General features: G+C 34.1%; 4 protein-coding genes across 4 annotated transcripts; 2 read left to right on the forward strand and 2 right to left on the reverse strand.

Annotated features, from left to right (window-relative positions):
- The first annotated feature begins 1203 nt into the window (after positions 1–1203).
- Positions 1204–4007, forward strand: LOC115957473 (protein LHCP TRANSLOCATION DEFECT-like). Its single transcript, XM_031075719.1, has 2 exons — positions 1204–1544; positions 3612–4007. Exons 1-2 carry the CDS (start codon positions 1284–1286, stop codon positions 3867–3869), a joined length of 519 nt encoding a protein of 172 aa, XP_030931579.1. The 5' UTR covers positions 1204–1283; the 3' UTR covers positions 3870–4007.
- On the reverse strand, positions 3909–7963 carry LOC115957472 (probable metal-nicotianamine transporter YSL7). Its single transcript, XM_031075718.1, has 6 exons — positions 7461–7963; positions 7162–7328; positions 6341–6438; positions 6078–6212; positions 5708–5897; positions 3909–5563 (listed from the first exon to the last, which is right to left on the reverse strand). Exons 1-6 carry the CDS (start codon positions 7891–7893, stop codon positions 4487–4489), a joined length of 2100 nt encoding a protein of 699 aa, XP_030931578.1. The 5' UTR covers positions 7894–7963; the 3' UTR covers positions 3909–4486.
- A 1883-nt stretch (positions 7964–9846) lies between these two features.
- LOC115956384 (probable metal-nicotianamine transporter YSL7) lies at positions 9847–12969 on the reverse strand. Its single transcript, XM_031074782.1, has 7 exons — positions 12753–12969; positions 12540–12668; positions 12241–12407; positions 11683–11780; positions 11462–11596; positions 11088–11277; positions 9847–10926 (listed from the first exon to the last, which is right to left on the reverse strand). The coding sequence occupies exons 1-7, from the start codon at positions 12967–12969 to the stop codon at positions 9847–9849; spliced, it is 2016 nt and encodes a 671-aa protein (XP_030930642.1).
- A 2604-nt stretch (positions 12970–15573) lies between these two features.
- Positions 15574–16835, forward strand: LOC115956385. The gene is made up of 2 exons (XM_031074783.1): positions 15574–16185; positions 16446–16835. The coding sequence occupies exons 1-2, from the start codon at positions 15574–15576 to the stop codon at positions 16833–16835; spliced, it is 1002 nt and encodes a 333-aa protein (XP_030930643.1).
- The last annotated feature ends 5106 nt before the right edge of the window (positions 16836–21941 follow it).

The raw sequence follows: 21941 nt of genomic DNA on the forward strand, positions 1-21941 counted from the left end.
AAAGTCTATGCCCCCTAAACTCTCCCAACAAATCTTTTAAGCCACTTCTTGTTGATGACCCACACATCCTCTTTCTTTTTCCTTTTTCTCTTTATTTATTTTATCCTTAAAAAAAAAGAAAAGAAAAAACTCATAGAGCATGCCATTTGAGGTCTCCCAAATATACCCAACGCCACCTAATAATTAGTAACTTGAGCTAACAAAGGTTTCTTTGTTAATGGGTATCTTTGTGCACTCGTTAAGAAAGTTTTGAAAGAGTCTCATCTGTATTAAGAAATAACAAAAACTAATAAAAATATGAATTTTAAATTGAAAGTAACTTTTTTATTATTATAAAAAGTAGCTTGATTACATTATAAAATTCTACCTTAACAAGGGCACAATGACACTGTTAACAAATAGGACCCTTCTAACAAAGTCAATATACTCTTATAACTTACTTTTCCTATTCATAGAAATACCTCCCATCTCTTTTTATTCTTCTCCCTGACTAATTTTAGTTTTGTTACTATGTGACCCCATTCTCATTAAAATGGACCTACAATAAATAAGGAGGAGATTGGACCTACTTTAGTTTTGTAAGAGCACGATTTGGAATGGACCTACATCTAAAATTCTAATATTATTCACTCATCAAAAAGAATTCTAACATACTTGAGCCGCTACACAAACGCCACTTTCTAGTAGGGTCATCTGATTAAAATGTTTCAGTTTTAGCTGCTGGTTTTTGGTGTTGTGATTTCTCCTATGTCAAACTCATAGACAATGTAGATGTCCATTTTCTTGCCAGGAAAGCTGTATTTGGCAGTGAGCTCCAGGTCTGGATTGAATTCTCTCCTCAAAATATAGCTCCTCTAATCACTTGTGACTTTTGTAATCGTTGATTTTTCTTCTGCAATAAAATTGACCTTTGGGTTTGGTTTCTCCAAAAAAAAAAAAAATCCCAAAATTGGAAAAAAGGAATCCCGCAGCTTCTTGAAGCGGTTTTCATCTGAATACGCAATCTTTAACAGCATCTTCATTTAAAACATTTCTGACCACATTTTGTCGTTTAGTCTATACAACCTACTAAAACGACATCAACAAAAGTCAACAAAACTGAACCACTTGATTGATCAAAAATAGTATACGAATTGAATGGCAAAGATCACATTCACATAACAACATGAAAACAATGCAAATACACCCTATTGTTTCTTCCTCAGCCAGACATGAGTGGATAGAACTAGGAGTGTGATAAAAGTAGTAGTACTCTCTGAGTTCAGCTTCTCCGAAACTCAGCAATGGCTTCAATACCATGTACAACCCACTTACCCTTTACCTTCAAACCCTCCACTTCTCCTTCTTCCTTGTCAAAAACCAATCTTAAGTTTCTGGGTGTACAGCATAGGTTGGGGTGGGCCAGACCCTCTAAACTTGGACCCTCCAATGGCTCTAGAGCCAAGTGCTGGTTCAAGTTTGGTAAAAATGGAGTTGATGCTGAAGGTGCTGGCATTTATGGCAGTCAGTCCCGTGATGACTTTGATAGAGATGATGTTGAACAGGTTCTTCTTTTTAACTCTGAACTATAACTTTGTCTATGTTAATGTAGTTATGTTTGAGCACGTAATTATATGTGTTAAGAGTTTGTGAAAGTAATGTTGTTTTTAATGAATTGGGTTCTGTGGAAATTGGACAAAATGGAATGAGCATAAATTGGTGCTGGTAAGGTTATTCTTAGGGTGAGTTTAGTCATTATGAGATAAATGGGTTATAATTATCTAATTTAATTTTGTAATTCTACTTCAGATTGTTGAGTTGGGCTTAATAGATAAAAGGGTTACTCTAATTATTAGTTATGTGGTTATATTAGTCCTTTAATCTGGGGTATATTAATATTTGCGTCCAGAAGATGGAACATAAAGACTCTATTTTAGTAGGATTGTTTAATTCTAATCTGAATAGAATCTGCATTGGCTAGGATATATCAGGTGGCCTCCTCAATACAAGTGCTAAAGTTTTGGTGTATCTGCTTGTTTATTAGGGAAATGGATCTTCTTGTACAGAGTGGTTGATGTCCCTTCATCTCACAGTTGTTTAAGTAATTGAATGTAAACAATTATAAAAAGAGACAGAACTTGTTCAGTTAAGAAATATTTCTATTCCCAACAGAACCAGGAGCTTGGAATGAAAAATGTGGATTTCTCACCAAGGAAGTAAAAGGGTAGATTTTGGAAATGAGAAGAATTACTCAGGAAAAATTATTTTATATGTAAAAAGAAAGGATCTAACATAGTTGAAATTGTGGACATAAAATGTGGGAACCAGGATAGAGCATAGGCTAGCCCTATAAGTATAACAAATTGTCTCAAGAAGCTGGGTTTCTTGAAGCTATCTGAGAGCATTATCTAAGCCTACAACTTCTTCAGATCAGATTTAAGGTTCCTGTAACTGAAACCAGAAATCCCAATTGGTCGATTGTTGTCTGAAACTTCCACCATAGAACATATGCCTGGTAGGAGCCTGCTGCCTTTATTTTTCTTCTTTTGGGTTGCTGTCACAGATCCAAAAGTGGGTCTGGAATGACTACTAGAGGAAGCCTTGTCTGTAATAGGGAACAGACGCTTCTGTGAGCTACCTTGGCAGCTTAATTCGAGCTGGCTGAAGTACTCGATTTCTTTCATTATAAGGGATCCGACTGTGCCTCTAGTACCTATTTCTACTGGAGTGTGTGCCATTACTCAGGAAAATTATTTTATATCTGTGATATGAACCCTAATGGACCTTCAAAGTTCTAACAGAGAACAGTCAACAAAATTTGATGTCAAGGGACATGTTAAGATATTGACATCTGAATATAATGAGCACTTTTTATGATAAGAAGTTGCTGCAGGTCATTTCTACAATTCTCTCTACAATTCTCTTTGACAGAGTGAGTACTTATTTTTGAACTCAATATATGCCCCTTCATCCCTTGCCCACCAAAAGAAAAGATAACACTGAATTTATTTTAGGTGACAAAAAACTTTAGTTTAAGTTTCGAGGGGGCAGGCTGAAGTTTTACAGTTTCTGGTGTGGGTATGAGTGGGCATGTGTGTATTATATAGTGGAAGTTGAAAGGAAGTTTCAAAGTAATTCAATCATGTCTGTGTTTGGTCATCTGTCTAAGTATTATATAATCGTTTGTGCGAAGCAAAGTGCTCCATAGTTTAAAATAAATGTGTGTTTCTATGATTTAGAACAAATAAATACAAAAATGTCTTAGAAAATATATCGTTGGAGCAGAGCTTTTCATCCATAAACTTCTAAATAGATTCAAGAAGTTCTGTTGAAGGACTTTTTGGGTTAGGATGGCTAGCAAGCCTAGATTCTAAGTTTCTTTGTGGTTAATTCTCAAGACTTCTCAAAATCAAATGTAACCGTACTTACAGATGTATTCATTACTGTTAATAAAATTACTTTTTTCATATACCAGAAAAGCAAACATGACCTGAAAGTGTCATGTAGAACATATATATGTTTAAATTAAGTAATCTGAATGTTGATTAATCATAATTTTATGTAGTCAAGGACATTTGTCTCAAATACAACTACACTGAGAAATTTATTGCTGACATTATTCTGCCTTACAGTATTTTAACTACATGGGCATGCTTGCTGTTGAGGGTTCATATGATAAGATGGATGCTCTTTTAAACCAAAATATCCACCCTGTAGACATCTTATTGTTAATGGCTGCATCAGAAGGTGACAAGCCAAAAATTGAAGAGTTGCTAAGAGCTGGAGCTAGTTACACTGTCAAGGATGCAGATGGACGGACTGCCCTTGATAGGGCTGCTAACAATGAAATCAAGGACTTCATTCTTAGCTTTTCAGTTCAAAAGGCTTGAATTAGAAAAAAAAAAATTCTTTATTTTCTTATCAGTTTGTTTTTTTTTTTACCTATTGGAATATCAATCCTATCATGTAGTTATCTTTTGGCAGTGGTAAGTTTAATCATATAAGTTATTAACTTATTATACCTTGAAGTGAAATTTTCAATAATTGCCAGCTGACATACAATTCTGATTAAAAGGCATTAACTTATTTAAAATAAGAAAGGATGCAATTGATTAATTTTTACAAGAGACATGTAAGAGTGAAACTTGACTGCTTACAATCAATATCTAATCTTTTTAAATAAGTTAATAGTTTCTATACTATATGGATTATCATGTTACTGAACTGTAGAATAAATGTGCTGGGGTTTGCTCAAACCAGGAGAATTGTATAGAAGTTAGCCTTAGACACTCAGATTAGCAAATCTTAATGCACATGGCTTTTAGGTACATAATTACTAGTATGGTACGACTGAACAAATGAAAAACCAAAAACAAAACAAAACAAATAGCAGTCAAAAAGGAAGAGAAAAACAAAACAAAACAAAAATCTTCATGTGTGATGTAGGCACATGACTGATTCTGAAAAAACTGGGACCAAGTTACTTTTATCAAGCTCTATTCTTCTGTTACCCTGCCAGTTGTCTCCTAAGAAACTGTACACAGGCTGGTGCCTTCCAATTAATCAAACTAAATATTGAAAGCAGCAAAGTACAGAGCCCATCTCCACAAATCAAACCAGAACCAACTATGGGTATAAACACATCAGCCTGAGACTTATTCTTAAACCTCCAGATCAAAGCTATCAAGCACCCCAGACAGAGATCAACAGCCAGAAAGCCTCCGGTGGTGAGTGGTATGGCCATTATCAATGGAATGGGAACAAATCTCCCCCACTTATTTGGCGAAACATCCCTGATTATGTTGATGATGATGCCTAGAGCAAAGGCGATAAAGCAAAAAAGAAGGCAGTACTTTGGCAAGCCTGTAGCTCCTTGAAGAGCATCTGATGCAGCCTCTCTACTAATGACACCAAAAGGTATAGGATAAGTTGAAGAATTGAACCCCAAATCAGGATATTTTACCTGGAAGTACCAAAAGATTAAAGGAGTGACAAAGCAACCAACTGCAGTCCCAATGAATCTGCCAATGAGGATAGACTTTGGGGAAGACACAGTTAAGTAGCCAGTTTTGAAGTCTACCATTAGATCAGAAGCAGAGGCAATAAAGTTTCCTATGACCCCATTGGCAACTAGAGCAACAACAACACCACCTCGAGAGACTCCAGCCCAGGCACCAAAGATGAAAACGCCTATCTTACCCAAACCGGCACTTATGTACATGTCAGTAGCACCTTGTGCATGTGTCATACTGAAAGCAAAAAGTGGACACAATATGTACATAACCACAACGTAGTACCATTTGACCTGAGGAAAGATTATTGGAAGAACTATTATGGAAACAAGCATCAGTGCAGCACAGCCAGCCAAAGAATATTTTGTTGAAATTTTGTCCTTGATGAAGTTTTGTGTCCTGAACTGCTCATCAATATCCAAAGCTGAGCTTCCGGCAGTGGAATGTGGATCAGCAAGTGGAAGAGCAGCAGCAGTGTCTTTTTCCTGGAGTTTGCGGTACAATCCAATGATAATAAGTTTCAAGATTTGGTAGAAGCTATCCCCAAGAATCATCGATGAAGTAATGAAGGTCTACACACACACACAAAAAAAAATGTTTCAGTCTCCAAATCGATAAATATATAAGAAGGAATGAAGCTTGCATGCCATATGCTGTACAATTTTATATATATATATATATATATAGAAAGTTGTATGAATTGAGCAAGACATTACTTTGTAAGCAGTGTAGCCATGGAAGCTATCTCGACTGACTTCATTAGTATACCACTTTCCACTTTTCTTTTCTAACTCAGGAAACATGAAGGTGTATCCAAATATTGCTCCAATCAATACTGATATGGTTGTGCTGTATGGGCACATCATGCCAACTCCAACATATGTACCCGCCCAATCCCAATAGAAGCTGCATGTTATTGCCAACAAAAAGAGTAATATACATATTAGCCATGCATATATCATGAGTTATAAAAATAAATAAAAAAGTGTCCATTATTGACACTCAGAATAAACTGGTTTATCATGGAAGAAGCAATGAAGAGTAAAGAAGACATTAATAATATCACGGCATCAACTTTTTACGTACCCGGCTTCTGTTGCTTTGAAACCAAATAAGGGAAAGAAACTAAAGCCACAGAATCTCCCTCCAGTAAAGAGCCACATGACACCACTCCAAATGAAGCTAAAGGAGAAGAACTTGCCAAATGTTGTCACTTGTTTCCTACAATTCAATTAGTACAGAAGCAATGAGAACCCTTTTATGCATAAAATATATTACCTGCCTGTGCGTGTGTGTGTGTGAGAGAGAGAGAGAGAGAGAGAGAGAGAGAGAGAGAGAGGGAGCAATACCTTGCGAACTTGGTCTTGAGAGGGGCTTGGATGCTGTTGATAAGGTAACCAATTGAGTGCCCACTAGGGAACAACCATTTATAGTCTACGATAATAACCTGAAAACCAATAAATAATACATACAATATTGAAATCTTAAATGGTCTTAACCAAACACACCCTAAGTTAAGATATGGTTAAATTAATAAAGTAAATACGTTGATGATAGTCAAAGGTCGGTAAATTTGTAGTAATAGGAAAAGAAAAAGAGATAGAGAATATAAAATAAATTTTAAGTTTTAAAATTGCTAATATACACACAATTTTTGAAAAAAAAAAAAATGCATACCAAATGTAGAAAACTCCTGTTTTGTGGGGTCTAAGAAAAATGGTCGAAGTTATAGAGATTGATTTGGAGAGAGGCCGAATATTACTTTGTGTATCTAAAATAAATTTCTAACAAATAATATGAATCTATAATTAGTTTTGATTTAGAGAAGTATAATACTTTTATAACAAATCTTAGATAAAAAAATTGTTACTGGTTCATAGTTTGAACCAACCTCTAAAATTACTTTTTTATTTTTATTTTTATATTCAGTAATGGCCAATAACAATTGATTATTTAAAATTTATTGTGAAAATATTGTGAACGTGATATTTTTCTTTTATTTATTAATGACTGAAATTGCAAAAAAATAAAAAGAAAACAGATTGTAATATGATCTTTTTTTTTTTTTTTTTTTTTTTTTTTTTTTTTTTTTTGAGAAAGGAAAGAATAGTCAGTTACTAAGTTTATAATCAAAAAAAGAGAAAATAATTAATTAGTTTGTATGACCTACCTTTCGGAAAGGCGCCATAAAGAAGAGGCCCACTAAAGATGTAGCAAGATAAAAGGCGAAAAGCCAGCCAACACTTGGGTTCTTAACGTTCAGCTTATCAACAATTGGTGGATCCCCTTGCTTTGCAGCAGTGAGGGACATTCCAGAAATGAAGCTTGACAAGCCCCCTGTGTGTTCAAATAACTTATCAAAATTCATTTTTAACAAAATCAACCATAACATACACACATATCAAACTAGCAATGTACAAATAATAGTATCTCTAAGTGTTCCATTGCTTGAAAATTGAACATACGTACCAGAAGAAGTAACACCAGTGATTCCAAGGACTGTAGCTTGAATCAAGGTATTCTCTTGCCTAGTGAGAGGTGGACCTAAAATCCCACATTTGTCAATGATCATGATCCAAGTTTTGATGCAGGAGAACCCTACAATCCCAGCATACATGTTTATAGGATTAAATGTTCCGCTATACAAACTTTGCTTCATCGCCAAGGCAGTGAACAAAGTACCCAAAACAATGCTCACAACAAAAGCTCTTATAGTCAACTGATTCCTCCATGTGGGAATTGCCTTCTCCTTGAAAGCTATTTCAATTGAAGGCAAATCATTCCCTTTACCACTTCCTAGGCTCACATCTCTCTCAAACCTTGTATATGGAGCCTGTAGATTTTCAATTTCCATTGGGTAGTGAAGATTCTCAATCTCACTCGGCTGGGTATTTGGCTGCATTGGGCGGTGGTGCTGTTGGTGTTGGTGGTTTATATGTATATATTTTGAGCAGTCTGTCGTATGAGGACCCAGTACTCTTGCTGCCTTGTATATATAGATATATTTATGCAGTGGCCTAATGCTATTGTATTGGTGGTTTAGAGTGGAGGGTTTGGATTTTTTCTGTTTGAAGATTTTGCTAATTTTGTATGCTTAGTTTGAGATAGCCGCACATTGACTTGTTGTCAATGCAAACTAATGATAGTTCTGTAAGGGAGGTTCCATTCTTCCTGAAGAATTTGTATTAGAGAAAATAAAGAAATCGTTTAAACTAATTTATGTAACAAGATAAATAAATAAAAAACTGTTTATACTTGGTCAATGGTCATGGCAAAACTAAAAACAAACTACTAATGCTACATGCACAAGCTATTTTACAAACTGTTGATTTGACAAATTCTTACTGGTTCTTATTTGGGCTTTACCACTAACATCACATTTTTACTTACCAATAATCATTCATCATTGTAAAATAGTTTGTGACTTTAGCATTTTTCAAAACAAATTAACAGAATAAACCTTGATCAATCTTATTCAAATATATTTCTTCGTAAATTAACTAACTGAATTTCTAATAGACCTAGTGTTCTGTTATTTAAAATTTTAAATGAGGTGGCCACATGTATACTAATAAATACAATAAAGAATCTAAATTGTAATATTGACTATTTCTATTTTACTTGAAAGAATTCCCTATAGGCATTAGTTTGTTAGATAATTTAATTTCTTGATTTTGTTTGCACAATAAAATTGGGTGCATCATTGCATACTAATTCCACGGCATTTTTGTTCTTTCTTGCCAATATATATATATATATATATATAATTACTAAGCTTATTGGTCAATTTCAAAATTAATTAACCATTTTACTGCCTTGAATTGACAAATGGTAAAATAATATTTAAAATTTCTATTCAAAATATTGAACTTATTGCGAATTCCAAAATTTTTTATTCATTATTGAAATTTCATTTTGCAACCAAGAAGGAAAAAGTTGACTTTAAATTGGCTTAGAACTATCTTTTTCTATCCCATTACGTGAAGATTAAAAAGATCATCTATGTGTAGCTTTAGTCACATGATTTTTTTAATAAATCATTCATATAACTTATTTAAATAATATGCATGAATTATTTGATAAATCCATGTAATGAGTTTGAAAAAATAGCTCCAAATCAGTTTGGAGCCAAAACTTTGTCCCCCAAAAAATTCCCAAATGATAAAATTTGGAGAACCCATGGTTTAGGGATGGCAATGAGCTAGGTTTACACATTTGAGTAGATGTAGTCCCATTATAGTTTCTCAAGATATTGTGTCTGGACAAATGGATAGATCATGAGTAGTTAATAGTTACTGATTAGGACCTTAACTTTATTGCGTGTGGTGGGCTTTCTAATCTTTTTTAAATAAGTTAATAGTGGTGTATTTGGATTCCACTTATTTTGCTAAAACTGAAATTTTTTTGCTAAAAGTACTGTAGATAAAGGTAAAAATTAGCTAAACTATTATAGTGGGATTCATGTATATTACCAAAAAGTGTAGTGGGGCCTATCAATAATAGCAAAAATAAGCTAAATAGTAAAATAAGTTAGGAAAATTAATGGATTAACATGTTACTGAAATATTGAATAAATGTGCTGGGGTTTGCTCAAGGAAGGAGAATTGTATAGAAGTTAGCTTTAGACACTCTGATTAGCAAATCTTAATGCACATGGCTTTTAGGTACATAATTACAAGCATGGTACGACTGAACAAATGAAAAACCAAAACCAAAACAAAACAAAACAAATAGTAATCAAAAAGGAAGAGAAAAACAATACAAACAAAACAAAAATCTTCATGTGTGATGTAGGCACATGACTGATTTTGCAAAAACTAGGACCAAGTTACTTTTAGCAAGCTCTATTCTTCTGCTACTCTTCCGATTGAGTCTTAAGAAACCTTACACAGGCTGGTGGCTTCCAATTAATCAAAAAGAATACTGAAACCAGCAAAGTCCAAAGCCCATCTCCACAAATCAAACCAGAACCAACTATGGGTATAAAAACATCAGCCTGAGACTTATTCTTAAACCTCCAGATCAAAGATACCAAGCTCCCCAGACAGAAATCAACAGCCATATAACTTCCGATAGTGATTGGTACGGCCATTATCAATGGAATGGGAACAAATGTCGCCCACTTCTTTGGCAAAACATCTCTGATTATGTTGATGATGATGCCTAGAGCAAAGGCACAATAGCAAAAAAGAAGGCAGTACTTTGGCAAGACTGAAGGTCCTTCAAGAGCAAATGATGCAATATCTCTAGTCGGGCCAGCAAAAGGTAGAGGATAAGTTGAAAAATTGACCCCCAAATCAGGATATGTTACCTGGAAGTACCTAAAGATTAAAGGAGTGATAACGCAACCAATTGCAATCCCAGTGAATTTGCCAATGAGGATAGACTTTGGGGAAGACACAGTTAAGTAGCCAGTTTTGAAGTCTACCATTAGATCAGAAGCAGAGGAAACAAAGTTTCCTATGACCCCATTAGCAGCTAGAGCAACAACAATACCACCTCGAGAGACTCCAGCCCAGCTTCCAAAGATGAAAATGGCTATCTTACCCACATTGGCAGTTACTATAGTCATGTCAGTAGCCCCTTGTGCATGTATTTTACTGAAAGCAAAGAGTGGACACAATATGTACATGACCACAACGTAGTACCATTTGACCTGAGGAAAGATTATTGGAACAACTATTATGGAAACAAGCATCAGTGCAGCACAGACAGCGAATGAATATTTTGTTGAAATTTTGTCATCGAGGAAGTTTTGGGTCCTGAACTGCTCATCAATTTCCAAGGCTGAGCTTCCAGCAGTGGAATGTTGATCAGCAACTGGAAGAGCAGTAGTAGTGTCTTTGTCCTGGAGTTTGCGGTACAATCCAATGATAATAAGTTTCAAGATTTGGTAGACGCTATCACCAAGAATCATCGATGTAGAAACTAAGGACTACACACACACACACACACACACACAAAAATGAGTATCAGTCTCCATATTGATAAATATATAAAGGAATGAAGCTTGCATGCCATATGCGCAGTACAATTACAAATGATGATATATATAATATACATATATAAAGTTGTAAGAATAGAGGAAGACATTACTTTGTAAGCACCGTAGCCATGGAAGCTCTCAACATTGGCATCTTCAGTATACCACTCTCCATTTTTCTTCGTTATCTCTGGTAACAAGTAGGCGTACCCTAATATTGCTCCAAGCAATATTGATATGATTGTGTTGTATGGGCACATCATGCCAACTCCAACATATGTACCCGCCCAATCCCAATAGAAGCTGCATGTTATTGCCAACAAAAAGAGTAATATATATATTAGCCATGCATATATCATGAATTATAAATAAATAAATAAAGTGTCCATATATTGTTGACACTCTTGTATAAACTGGTTTATCATGGAAGAAGCAATGAAGAGTGAAGAAGACATCAATAAGGTCATGGCGTCAACTTTTTACGTACCCGGCGTCTGATGCTTTGAAACCAAGTAAGGGAAAGAAACTAAAGCCACAGTTACTCCCACCAGTAAACAGCCACGTGACACCACTCCAAATGAAACTAAAGGAGAAGAACTTGCCAAATGTTGTCACTTGTTTCCTACAATTCAATTAGTACAGAAACAATGAGAACCCTTTTATGCATAAAATATATTACCTGTGAGAGAGAGAGAGAGGGAGCAATACCTTGCGAACTTGGTCTTAAGAGGAGCTTGGATGGAGTTGATAAGATAACCAATTGACTGCCCACTAGGGAACAACCATTTATAGTCTACGATAATAACCTGAAAACCAACAGTAATACATACAAAATTGAAATCTTAAATGGTCTTAACCAAACACCCTAAATTAAGATATGGTTAAATTAATAAAGTAAATACATTGATGATAGTCAAAGGTCAGTAAGTTTGTAGTAATAGGAAAAGAAAAAGAGAGAGAATATAAAATAAATATTAGGTTTAAAATTGCAAATATACACGCAATTTTTGGAAAAAAAAAAAAAATCATACAAAATGCAGAAAACTCCTCATTTTGTGGGGGTCTAAGAAAGATAATCGAAATTATAGAGAGTGATTTCAAGAGACTGAATATTATTTTGTGCATCTAAAATAAATTCTAACAAACATTGTGAACAACCTATAATTAGTTTTTATTTAGAGAAGTATAATACTTTTACAACAATTGATAAGTTGTTGCTATAAATAAAAAAGAAAAGGAAAGAAGTAATTAGTTTGTAAGACTTACCTTTCGGAAAGGCACTATAAAGAAGAGGCCTACTAAAGATGTAGTAAGATAAAAGGCCAAAAGCCAGCCAACACTTGGGTTCTTAATGTTTGGCTTATCATCAATTACTGGATCCCTTTGCTTTGCAGTAGTAAGGGACATTCCAAAAATGTAGCTTGCCAAGCCCCCTGTGTGTTCAAATAAATTATCAGAGTTCATTTTTAACAAAATCAACCATAACATACACACATATCAAACTAGCAATGTACAAATAATAGTATCTCTAAGTGTTCCATTGCTTGAAAATTGAGCATACGTACCAGAAGAAGTAACACCAGTGATTCCAAGGACTGTAGCTTGAATCAAGGTATTCTCTTGCCTAGTGAAAGGTGGGCCTAAAATCCCACATTTATCAATGATCAAGATCCAAGCTTTGATGCAGGAGAACCCTACAATCCCAGCATACATGTTTACAGGATTAACTAGTCCGTTAAAAAAACTTTGCTTCATCGCCAAGGCAGTGAACAAAGTACCCAAAACAATGCTCACTACAAAAGCTCTTATAGTCAACTGATTCCTCCATGTGGGAATTGCCTTCTCCTTGAAAATCAATTCAATTGAAGGCAGGTCATTCCCTTTACCATTTCCTAGGCTGACATCTCTCTCCAACCTTTTATATGGAGCCTGTGGATTTTCAATTTCCATTGAGTGAAGATTCTCAAACTCACTTGGCTCGGTATTTGGCTGCATTGGGCGGTGGTGCTGTTGGTGTTTTTTGAGTTGCTAACTATGGTTTGAGCTGCCTGTCATATGAGGATCCAGTCTTGCAGCCTTATATATTTATGCAGTGGCCTAATGCTGTTGCATTGGTGGTTTAGAGTGGAGGGTTTGGAAATTTTCTGTTTGAAGATTTTACTAATTTTGTATGCTTAGGTTGAGATAGCCGCACATTGATTTGTTGCCAATACAAACTAATGATAGTTCTCTAAGGTAGGTTACATTCTTCCTGGAGAAATTTGTATTAGAGGAAATAAAGAAATCGTTTAAACTAATTTATGCAACATGATTGAAAAAAAACTGTTTATACTTGGTCAAGGGCTGACATGGCAAAACTAAAAACAAACGATTAATGTTACATGCACAAACTATTTTACAACATTTTTACAAACTGTTGATTTGACAAAATCTCAGTGGTCTTCATCTTGGTTTACCATTAACATCACATTTTTACTTACCAATAATCACCAATCACATTAATAGATTGTAAAAGAATTTGTAATTTTAACATTTTTTAAAACAAATTAAAAAAATTCCCTCCATCAATTTTATTGAAATACATTTCTTCGTACATTAACTAACTGAATTTCAACGTAGATGTATGAACAACTTTACAGCATATATAGATACGTATAAACTATACAAAAGCCTTGTTTAAAATCTACAGTGAGAGGAACTAGGATCCTCACCATAGATCTAGTGTCCTGTTATTTAAAACTTTAAATAAGGTGACAACTTGTCTACTAATAGATGCAATAAAAAAATAAATAAATAAAGAATTGTAAAATTGACTATTCCTTTTTCACTTGAAATGGAGATAATTTCCTATAGGTATTAGTTTGTTAAATAATTTAAATTCTTGATCTTGTTAGCACAATAACATTAGGTGCATCATTGCATACTAATTCCACAGCATGTTTGTTCTTTCTAGAAAAAAAAAAAAAAAAAAAAAATACTAAGCTTACCGGTCAATTTCAAAATTTATTAACCTTTTTGCTGCCTTGAATTTACAGATGATATAATAATATTTAACATTTCTATTCAAAATATTAAACTTATTGCAAATTCCTAAATTTTTTATTCATCACTGAATTTTAATCGTGCCAACCAAGAATGAAAAAGATTTAGCTTCAAATTGATTTAGAACAATTTTTCTCCAATCCATTACATAATAATTAAAAAGATCATTTATGTATAATTTTAGTCACGTGACTTTTTTAATGAATTATACATGTGACTTATATAAATAATATATATGAATATATTTATAAATCCACGTAATAAGTTTGAAAAAATAGTTACAAATCAGTTTGGAGCCAAAACTTTGTCCCCCCAAAAAATTCACAAATGATAAAATTCGGAGAAGCATGGATTTAGGGATGACAACGAGTTAGGTTTACACATTTGAGCAAATGTAGTCTCATTATAGTTTATAAAAATATTATGTATGGACAAAGGATAGATCATGAGTAGTTAATAATTATTGATTAATACCTAACTTTATTGTGAGTAGTGGGCTTTCTAACTTGACCATACTCTAATAGTAAGTGTTTAGAATTTTTTTTTTATTTAAAAAAAAAAAATTCCCTCTAGGGTTTGATAAGGGGTTTTAATATATTTAAGTACTCAAATTTGACTCAATTATGCATTTAAATTACTAAAATATTAATTATATCTAATACATACTAAGGTTTCAACAATTTAGGTGATCTTTTAGTTTCTATATATTTTTTGGATTAAAAAAAATGGTTTAGTAATATATACTCACTAAATACTTCCCACCCCAACACCTCAAGCTCGAACTAAGTCTCCCCCATACCGCTATGCACTTAGTGCATAGGGAAAGTACCATCTAGACTAATTATATAAGCATTTAAAATGAGATTGTAATTTTTTCACTCTTTTTTTAGTGGTTTGAACATTATGAATTATCACGACAATTGAGTACTTATAGTGAGTTTAAATCTCTCCTCCATCAACTATTGAATTATTATTATTATTTTTAATTAGGTTTACTTGACCTGACCTAAATGCATTTGACCCAACTTAGGGAAATATGCATGGGACAAGTTTTGGATGGATTTTGTATTTCAAATATAATATGTAAAACTAGCGTACAATCTGCACTATGTGTTAGGTATGTTTTTAAAATTTAAAAGGAAACTAATTTTATTAAATAGTGGCTGCTGCTTGGATTGGTATTGACCAAAATTAGTGGATGTGGTTGGAGAGAATTAAACTCACCAACCCCACCATCAGCTTTACCTCATAACCCACGGCCTTCTCTCTTTATTCACAAACAAAATCAACCCCTCCAAAATATCAGTACTTTCCTTTCTCACTTTCACCTATCTGGCATTAACCAATTCAAATCTCTAGCAAATATTCCTATAGGAAATCAAAGGGATAATTATGGAGTGCTTAGATCACGGAAAATTCTTAAATTTTGTGTTGGGTTTTGTCAACTCTTTTGATGAAAGTATTCCATTGGCTTTTCTATATAACCAAAAGGCCATTCCTCTTCCAAACCGGTGAAAAAAAAATGTTCATCTAATATGCTATTTCGCTATTTCGAATATGTCAAAACTTGAGCCTTTTGATGGAAATCACTATAAGAGGTGGTTTGAACGTATGTTATTCTATTTGGAAGCAATCCATGTGAATTATGTGTTGTTTGATGATTATGTCCCTGCTAATATGCCTGAACCTACACGTTCTGCATCTGTTTTGATTTATGAAAAGGATAATCACATATGTCGTGGTCATATTTTGCATTATCTGTCAAACTCTTTATTTGATATTCACTACTCTTACAAGTCTGCAAAAGAAATTTGGGAAGCTTTGAAAAAGAAATATTCAATTAAAGATGTTGGGACTAAGAAATATGTGATGGGTAGGTTTCTAGACTATAAGATGAGTGATAACAAACCCATCATGGAACAAGTCCGTGGGTATCAGAATATTGTTCTTGAAATTCTTGCTGAAGGAATGGTCATTGATGATGCATTCCAAGCAGCTACTCTTATTGAAAAGCTGTCACCCTCATGGAAAGAATACAAAAATTATTGGAAACATAAGAAGCGTGATATGTCTTTAGAAGACTTAATTGTCCATATTCGGATTGAGGAATCAAACCGGGAAAAGGACAAAAATGACTTGGCAAGTGAATTATCTTCTAAGGCCAATCTGGTTGAACAAAAACAATCTGGAAAAACTGAAAACTTATAAAAATAGGCTAATGAGAAGGGTCCTAATAAGAAATTTGAGAAAAATGACAACAAATTTAAAAATTATGATGGGTCCATAAAAAGAAAAGGGTTCCATGCTTTATGTGTGGGAAAGTTGGGCATAATGCAGCCCAATGTAAGTTTAGGAAATGAGATCTTCTTCACTTTAAACCCCAAGCAAACTTGACTGAGTCAAAGATTAATGTTGCTGTTGTTTTAAAGGTGAATCTTGTCAACAACCTTTTTGAATGGGTGTTGGATATTGGGGCCACTAGGCATATGTATATCAACAGAAACATGTTTGTGGAATATGAGGAAGTAAATGATGGTGAAAATGTCTTCCTAAGTGATGCACGCACTGCCAAGGTAGCGGGTAAAAGAAAAGTGGTTCTCAAATTGACATTTGGAAAAAGTCTTGCTCTTAATGTTGTCCTTCATGTTCTTGACATGCGTAGAAACTTAGTATATGGATTCTTGCTCAATAAAGCAGGACTAAAACTTGCATTTGAATCTAACAAGCTTGTCCTTAGTCGCAATGGGGATTTTGTGGGTAAGAGTTTTTGTCATAGGGGCTTATTTATTCTTGATGCTGATTGTGAGAACATGAAATAAGTACGTGATGCTAATTGTGAGAACATGAAATAAGTCTAGTACTTATTTTGCTTATTTGTACTTGACTCTGATTATAAGAACATGGAATAAAGCTAGTACTTCTTTTGACTATATTGCTAAGTAGTGCTTCTTTTTAAGTTTTTGGGCATTTGGCATGGTGGATTGAAACAAATGAGTTCAACTCCAACTTAACTAATTAAGAGTACTTGAAAGGTGAAATATGTGTAGAGGCAAAACACTATAAAAACTTTCAAATGGTTGAAAGGAGTCTTGGACTGTTAGAAGTTATCCATAGTGGCTTTAAATAAAAAAATATATAAATAATAAAAAAATTTGGATTACAACAAGCTCTTAACAATGGCATAAAAAGCTGAATAAAGTTTTAGTTTCTGACAAAATTGTTGTAAACAAAATTGATAGATGTATGAATAAAAAATAAAAATAAAAACTTTTTGGTGATAGTGATGTTTTCATGTGCCTATATGTGAATGACACACTATTTTGAGAGTTGATATGAATTATTAAAGACCTTTCATTCTTTGATATGAAAAAACCTTGTACAGATAGATGTAACTTTGAATAAAAGGAAAAATAATAATAAAATTGGGAATCTTATGTTGCACAATCCAAGCATTCTAAATTACTGGTGGTGTGATACTTTTAATAAACTTTACACATCCTAACATTGCATATGTTGTTGGAAAAACCTTGTAGATATCTTGCCTATGAACATTTGAATGCTCCAACTTGTCTCTTGAGATGTATGAAGGGCACCATGTACTTGGGCCTTACATCTATAGGGTGTTCAACAATATTAGAAGACTATTATGATACAAATTGGATATCAAATGATGATAAGACCCACTCCATTAGTGGCTGTCTTTACCCTAGTTGAGAAAGCTATACTTTGTAAGTCTTCTAAACAAACATGTGACGCTTGATCAACTATGGAATTTAAGTCTGTTACTTTAGAAAAGGCAGGTATTAAAGTTGAGATATCTACTTGCTGAAATACTAATATCATTATATTATTGTATTTTGATTTACAAACTATAAATATGTGTGGAAAAATTAAGCTATATAATGGGAAGAAGAGGCATATGTGCCTAAGGCACAACATAGTGTGCTAACTTATAAGTAATAGTGTAATCGCCATGGAGTTTGCGTGGTTAGAAAAAAAATTTGCAGATCCTCTTACCAAAAGGGATAACTAGACAATTAGTCTATGATATATCGAGGGGGATGGGACCTAATCCCATTGAGTGAATCACCCATGATGACAACCCAACCTTTATTTAAAAGGTTCAATGGTCATTATAGAGAGATTCAAGATTGTACTATCAGTGAAATTGAGATCTCATTGTCCCTCCCTATGGTGTAGATAGTGCTCACTACCAAACTAATGAGGTTGAGTTCTATAACTCTTAATGAATTCATAGCCTTTAAGGGTGGTGTGTGGTAGTACACACTTGATGAATTCACCTATGTGAGTATGGAGGTGGGGCCGCCTCCTATGAGAGTGAGGGAAAACTCTTTAGAGAACTCATGCAAATCCAGGTAGGATGCATGGCCAAAATGCACCAAATCGAGAACTTGTCAAAGGATTCACAAGAAAAGGTGTTTATATTCAGCAGTTTATAAACCCGGTTTAAGATCTTGTATCACCAAGAATTTGTACTCTAAAATATAAACACCAAGTGTTGATTTAAGTCCACAAGACATCAGTACTAATTCATCTTGTGATTGCCCATTTCTTACTCTATAAAATAACTAAAATTTCAAAACATGTGGGGGATTGTTGGGTATGTTTTTAAAATTTAAAAAGGAAACTAATTTTATTAAATGGTGGGTGCCACCTGGATTGCTATTGACCAAAATTAGTGGATGTGGTTGGAAAGAATTAAATTCACCAACCCCACCATTAGCTTTACCCCATAACCCACGGCCTTCTCTCTTTATTTACAAACAAAATCAGCCCCTCCAAAATATTAGTACTTTCCTTTCTCACTTTCACCTATCTTGCATTAACCAATTCAAATCTTTAGCAAATATTCTTATAGGAAATCAAAGGGATAATTATGGAGTGCTTATATCATGGCAGATTCTCAAATTTTGTGTTGGGTTTTGTCAACTCTTTTGCTGAAAGTATTCCATTGGCTCTTCTATATAACCAAAAGGCCATTCCTCTTCCAAACCAGTGAGAAGTAGGAAAAAAAAAAAGTTCATCTAATATACTATTTCCTCTATCTTTCTTTAATCCTTATATTGGGCATCCATCCAATGACAAGTTCAAAGTTCTGTTTGTGAGTGCACATTAACAGAATTGCTATTGTATCCTGGAAAGCAACCTCTTAAACTATTTGCACTGACGAAGTCATTCTAGTGGGGGCAAAATTGCTTCTTTAGGACAGCAGATTAAGTTTCGTGCCTCGACTCAAATCAATAAGTTTATATCTCTCTATTCTCTCATCTTAAATCTCTAATCTGCTTTGTATTTGCTAATTAATTTGGGCAATGGCAATTTTCAAACCTTATTTCCAACACTATAAGCAAATGTCTTTTATTTTTGGTAAGAATATTGACTATATTTTTCTCAAGAAAACTAGCATGCATTTAATCAGGAATGGTCTAAAGATCAACTTCATTCACGGGGTGTTTGAAAAATGGAAGGAACATTTGTGAGGCCGAAGTGGATAACTAAGATTAAGATTAAGGCTCTCTTAATGATTTCCTTCTTTTAAAATGGCCTATCAATACTAGTGGAGGCCAACTCATTCAATTGAGCGAGCTTGCATGCCTAACACTTTTCCATCTTGTACCTTACTTCCATACCCAATGTCTAGTGTGTAGGGACTCAAGTTGGTTCCTGAATTAAAATCAAGTGGCAACTTTGAACCCTCTACCTCTACATAGGGGCTCAAGTGGTAGGGTGTCTCGTATCCCCCTTTGGTATATTGTTTTGTCCCTACTTACATGGCTTGATGAAGGCGTCCCTAGTCCTAAAAGAATCTCCCATGTCTGTGAGAGTTTAGAAATACTTTAAATACTAGTTGGTCTTGGTAGTAATTTAGGGGGTTTTTGGTACATGTGTTTGAAAATATGTGTTTTGTTGTTTGAAAACATGTGTGAAAATATGCGTGAGTGAAAAAGTATATGAAAATGCGTATAATGTTATTTAAAAACTGAAAATATGTGTTTGAGTGGGTGTACCAAACACCCCCTTAATACCCAAAGATCTTCTGCCCGAAATTTAGGAAAATTGGCTTCAAGGACTATGGGAATTGGATCACAGTCCTATTGGCCACTAATTCAACTGCTTCTTAATCTTGGACTCTATGATTTTTTGTCAGTACCGCTAAGGATGCTATGTCATTCATCTATGTGTAATTTCATAGTAGATAATTTTTGGTGTATAAAGTATAAAATTAATTTACGTATTGGTGTTAAAGTCTATCTTCTTAAACTCAATCTACTTGCTATAAATAGGCTTGTGTGTGATGCATCATTTGTCACAATTTGATGATATGTTTGACTATAAGGGGTGGGCATTCACCTTCATTAGGGTGGCAAAAATGAACCAAAACCCATTAACCCGTCCATGATCCGCCTATATTCTAAGTAAATCTTAACCACCCAATTAAGGAAAAATTGGTTAAACAGGTAAAGATTTATTGGGTTCCCACGGGTATTAATGGGTAAATTAGTTGGATACCCATCTTCTTTTTTCAGCTATGCTAATATTAGTTTAAAAAAAATAAATAACTAAATAAATAAAACTCATGAAATCCCACATATACAGATCTAAACATAGGAGATTGACAATTTTGAACAAGAATGAGAGAATTTTGTTGATCTAAATCTATGTATTTACATATTTACAACCAAATCAAAATAGTCCCTTAGTGATTTTCACAATTAAATCGTACTCAGAGAGATTTGGATGGAACTTGGTGGCACTGTCTTCAATCCTTCATCAGATCAATAAAATCTATGTCTCCTCGTTCAAGCTCCTCCCTCTCCTCCTTCAACCACTTCACCTTCAACTCCAATGACTTGTACATAAAACCGAAAATAACAACAAAACTCTCAATACTTTTGATGCTTTGATCTTCAATGGAAATGAAAAAAGAAAATTATTCAATTACTAAAATTACACAATTGGCCTAGGAGGAGGAGCCTAATGTACTCATGAGCTTAGTGGTTAACATGGTCAATGGTAGAAACTTTGGATGCTAGAAATCAACTGTGTATAAAAAACTTGAGAAAAATACAAATACTAAGAGAGAGTGGCTCAACAAAGGAGAAAGTGGAAATGAAGTTGAACAATGAAAAATTGAAAGTATATCAAGAATTAATCTAATAGGGCCTTGTTTGTTTCTGGAAAAAGTGTGGGATAAATCTATATTTCCAATACTTTCTTTATAATTGTATCTCATTGGTTTTGTAAAATTACTGAGGTATCCCAATATTAGGTTTACAAGTTATTACCACTAAAATCTGAATCTATGAGATTAAATGGGTTGCATAAGGTTTATATACTATATATTTAAATTGGTAATAAATAGATAAATGGAAAATTGTGTAATTATATACTTAACTTATTTATGATCTATTTTCTAATGTAGTACTCTCAAGATGGGAGTAATAAGTTTCTCTAGTGCAACAGGAACACGCTTCCTAGAGCTCAGTAGAAGTCATGTCCCTTCTTTTGGAAGGAGTTGTGTGTTCGTTCCCTTCTTTTGGTAGGAGTTGTGTGTCTCCTTGGAATAACAAGTGATTCCAAGGCTAGTGGGTTTTGTTTTTTCTGCGGTTTGGGAAACAGATATCAATTAGAGCTTCGCCTTTTGTTCCTTCAAGAAAAGCAGTGCTTTCCATTCCAAGTTTTTACAAGACGAAGTTGGGAGTATCTTAAAAGTTAGGTGTTCATGAAGTTGGGAGTATCTTCGAAGTCAAGTGTTCATGAAGATGGGAGTAGGACTTAATCAGTGAAGGTGAACCACAAAACTCAGGTAACGGCACACGGTCCAGCGACGGCACTTAACACTGTGAATCCAAGGGATGCTATGAGTGAGCAATTAATGGATGAAGCCGTTAATTTGGATGCTC

The sequence above is a fragment of the Quercus lobata genome, chromosome 8, assembly GCF_001633185.2.
Source record: "Quercus lobata isolate SW786 chromosome 8, ValleyOak3.0 Primary Assembly, whole genome shotgun sequence".
Classification (NCBI taxonomy): Eukaryota; Viridiplantae; Streptophyta; class Magnoliopsida; order Fagales; family Fagaceae; genus Quercus; species Quercus lobata.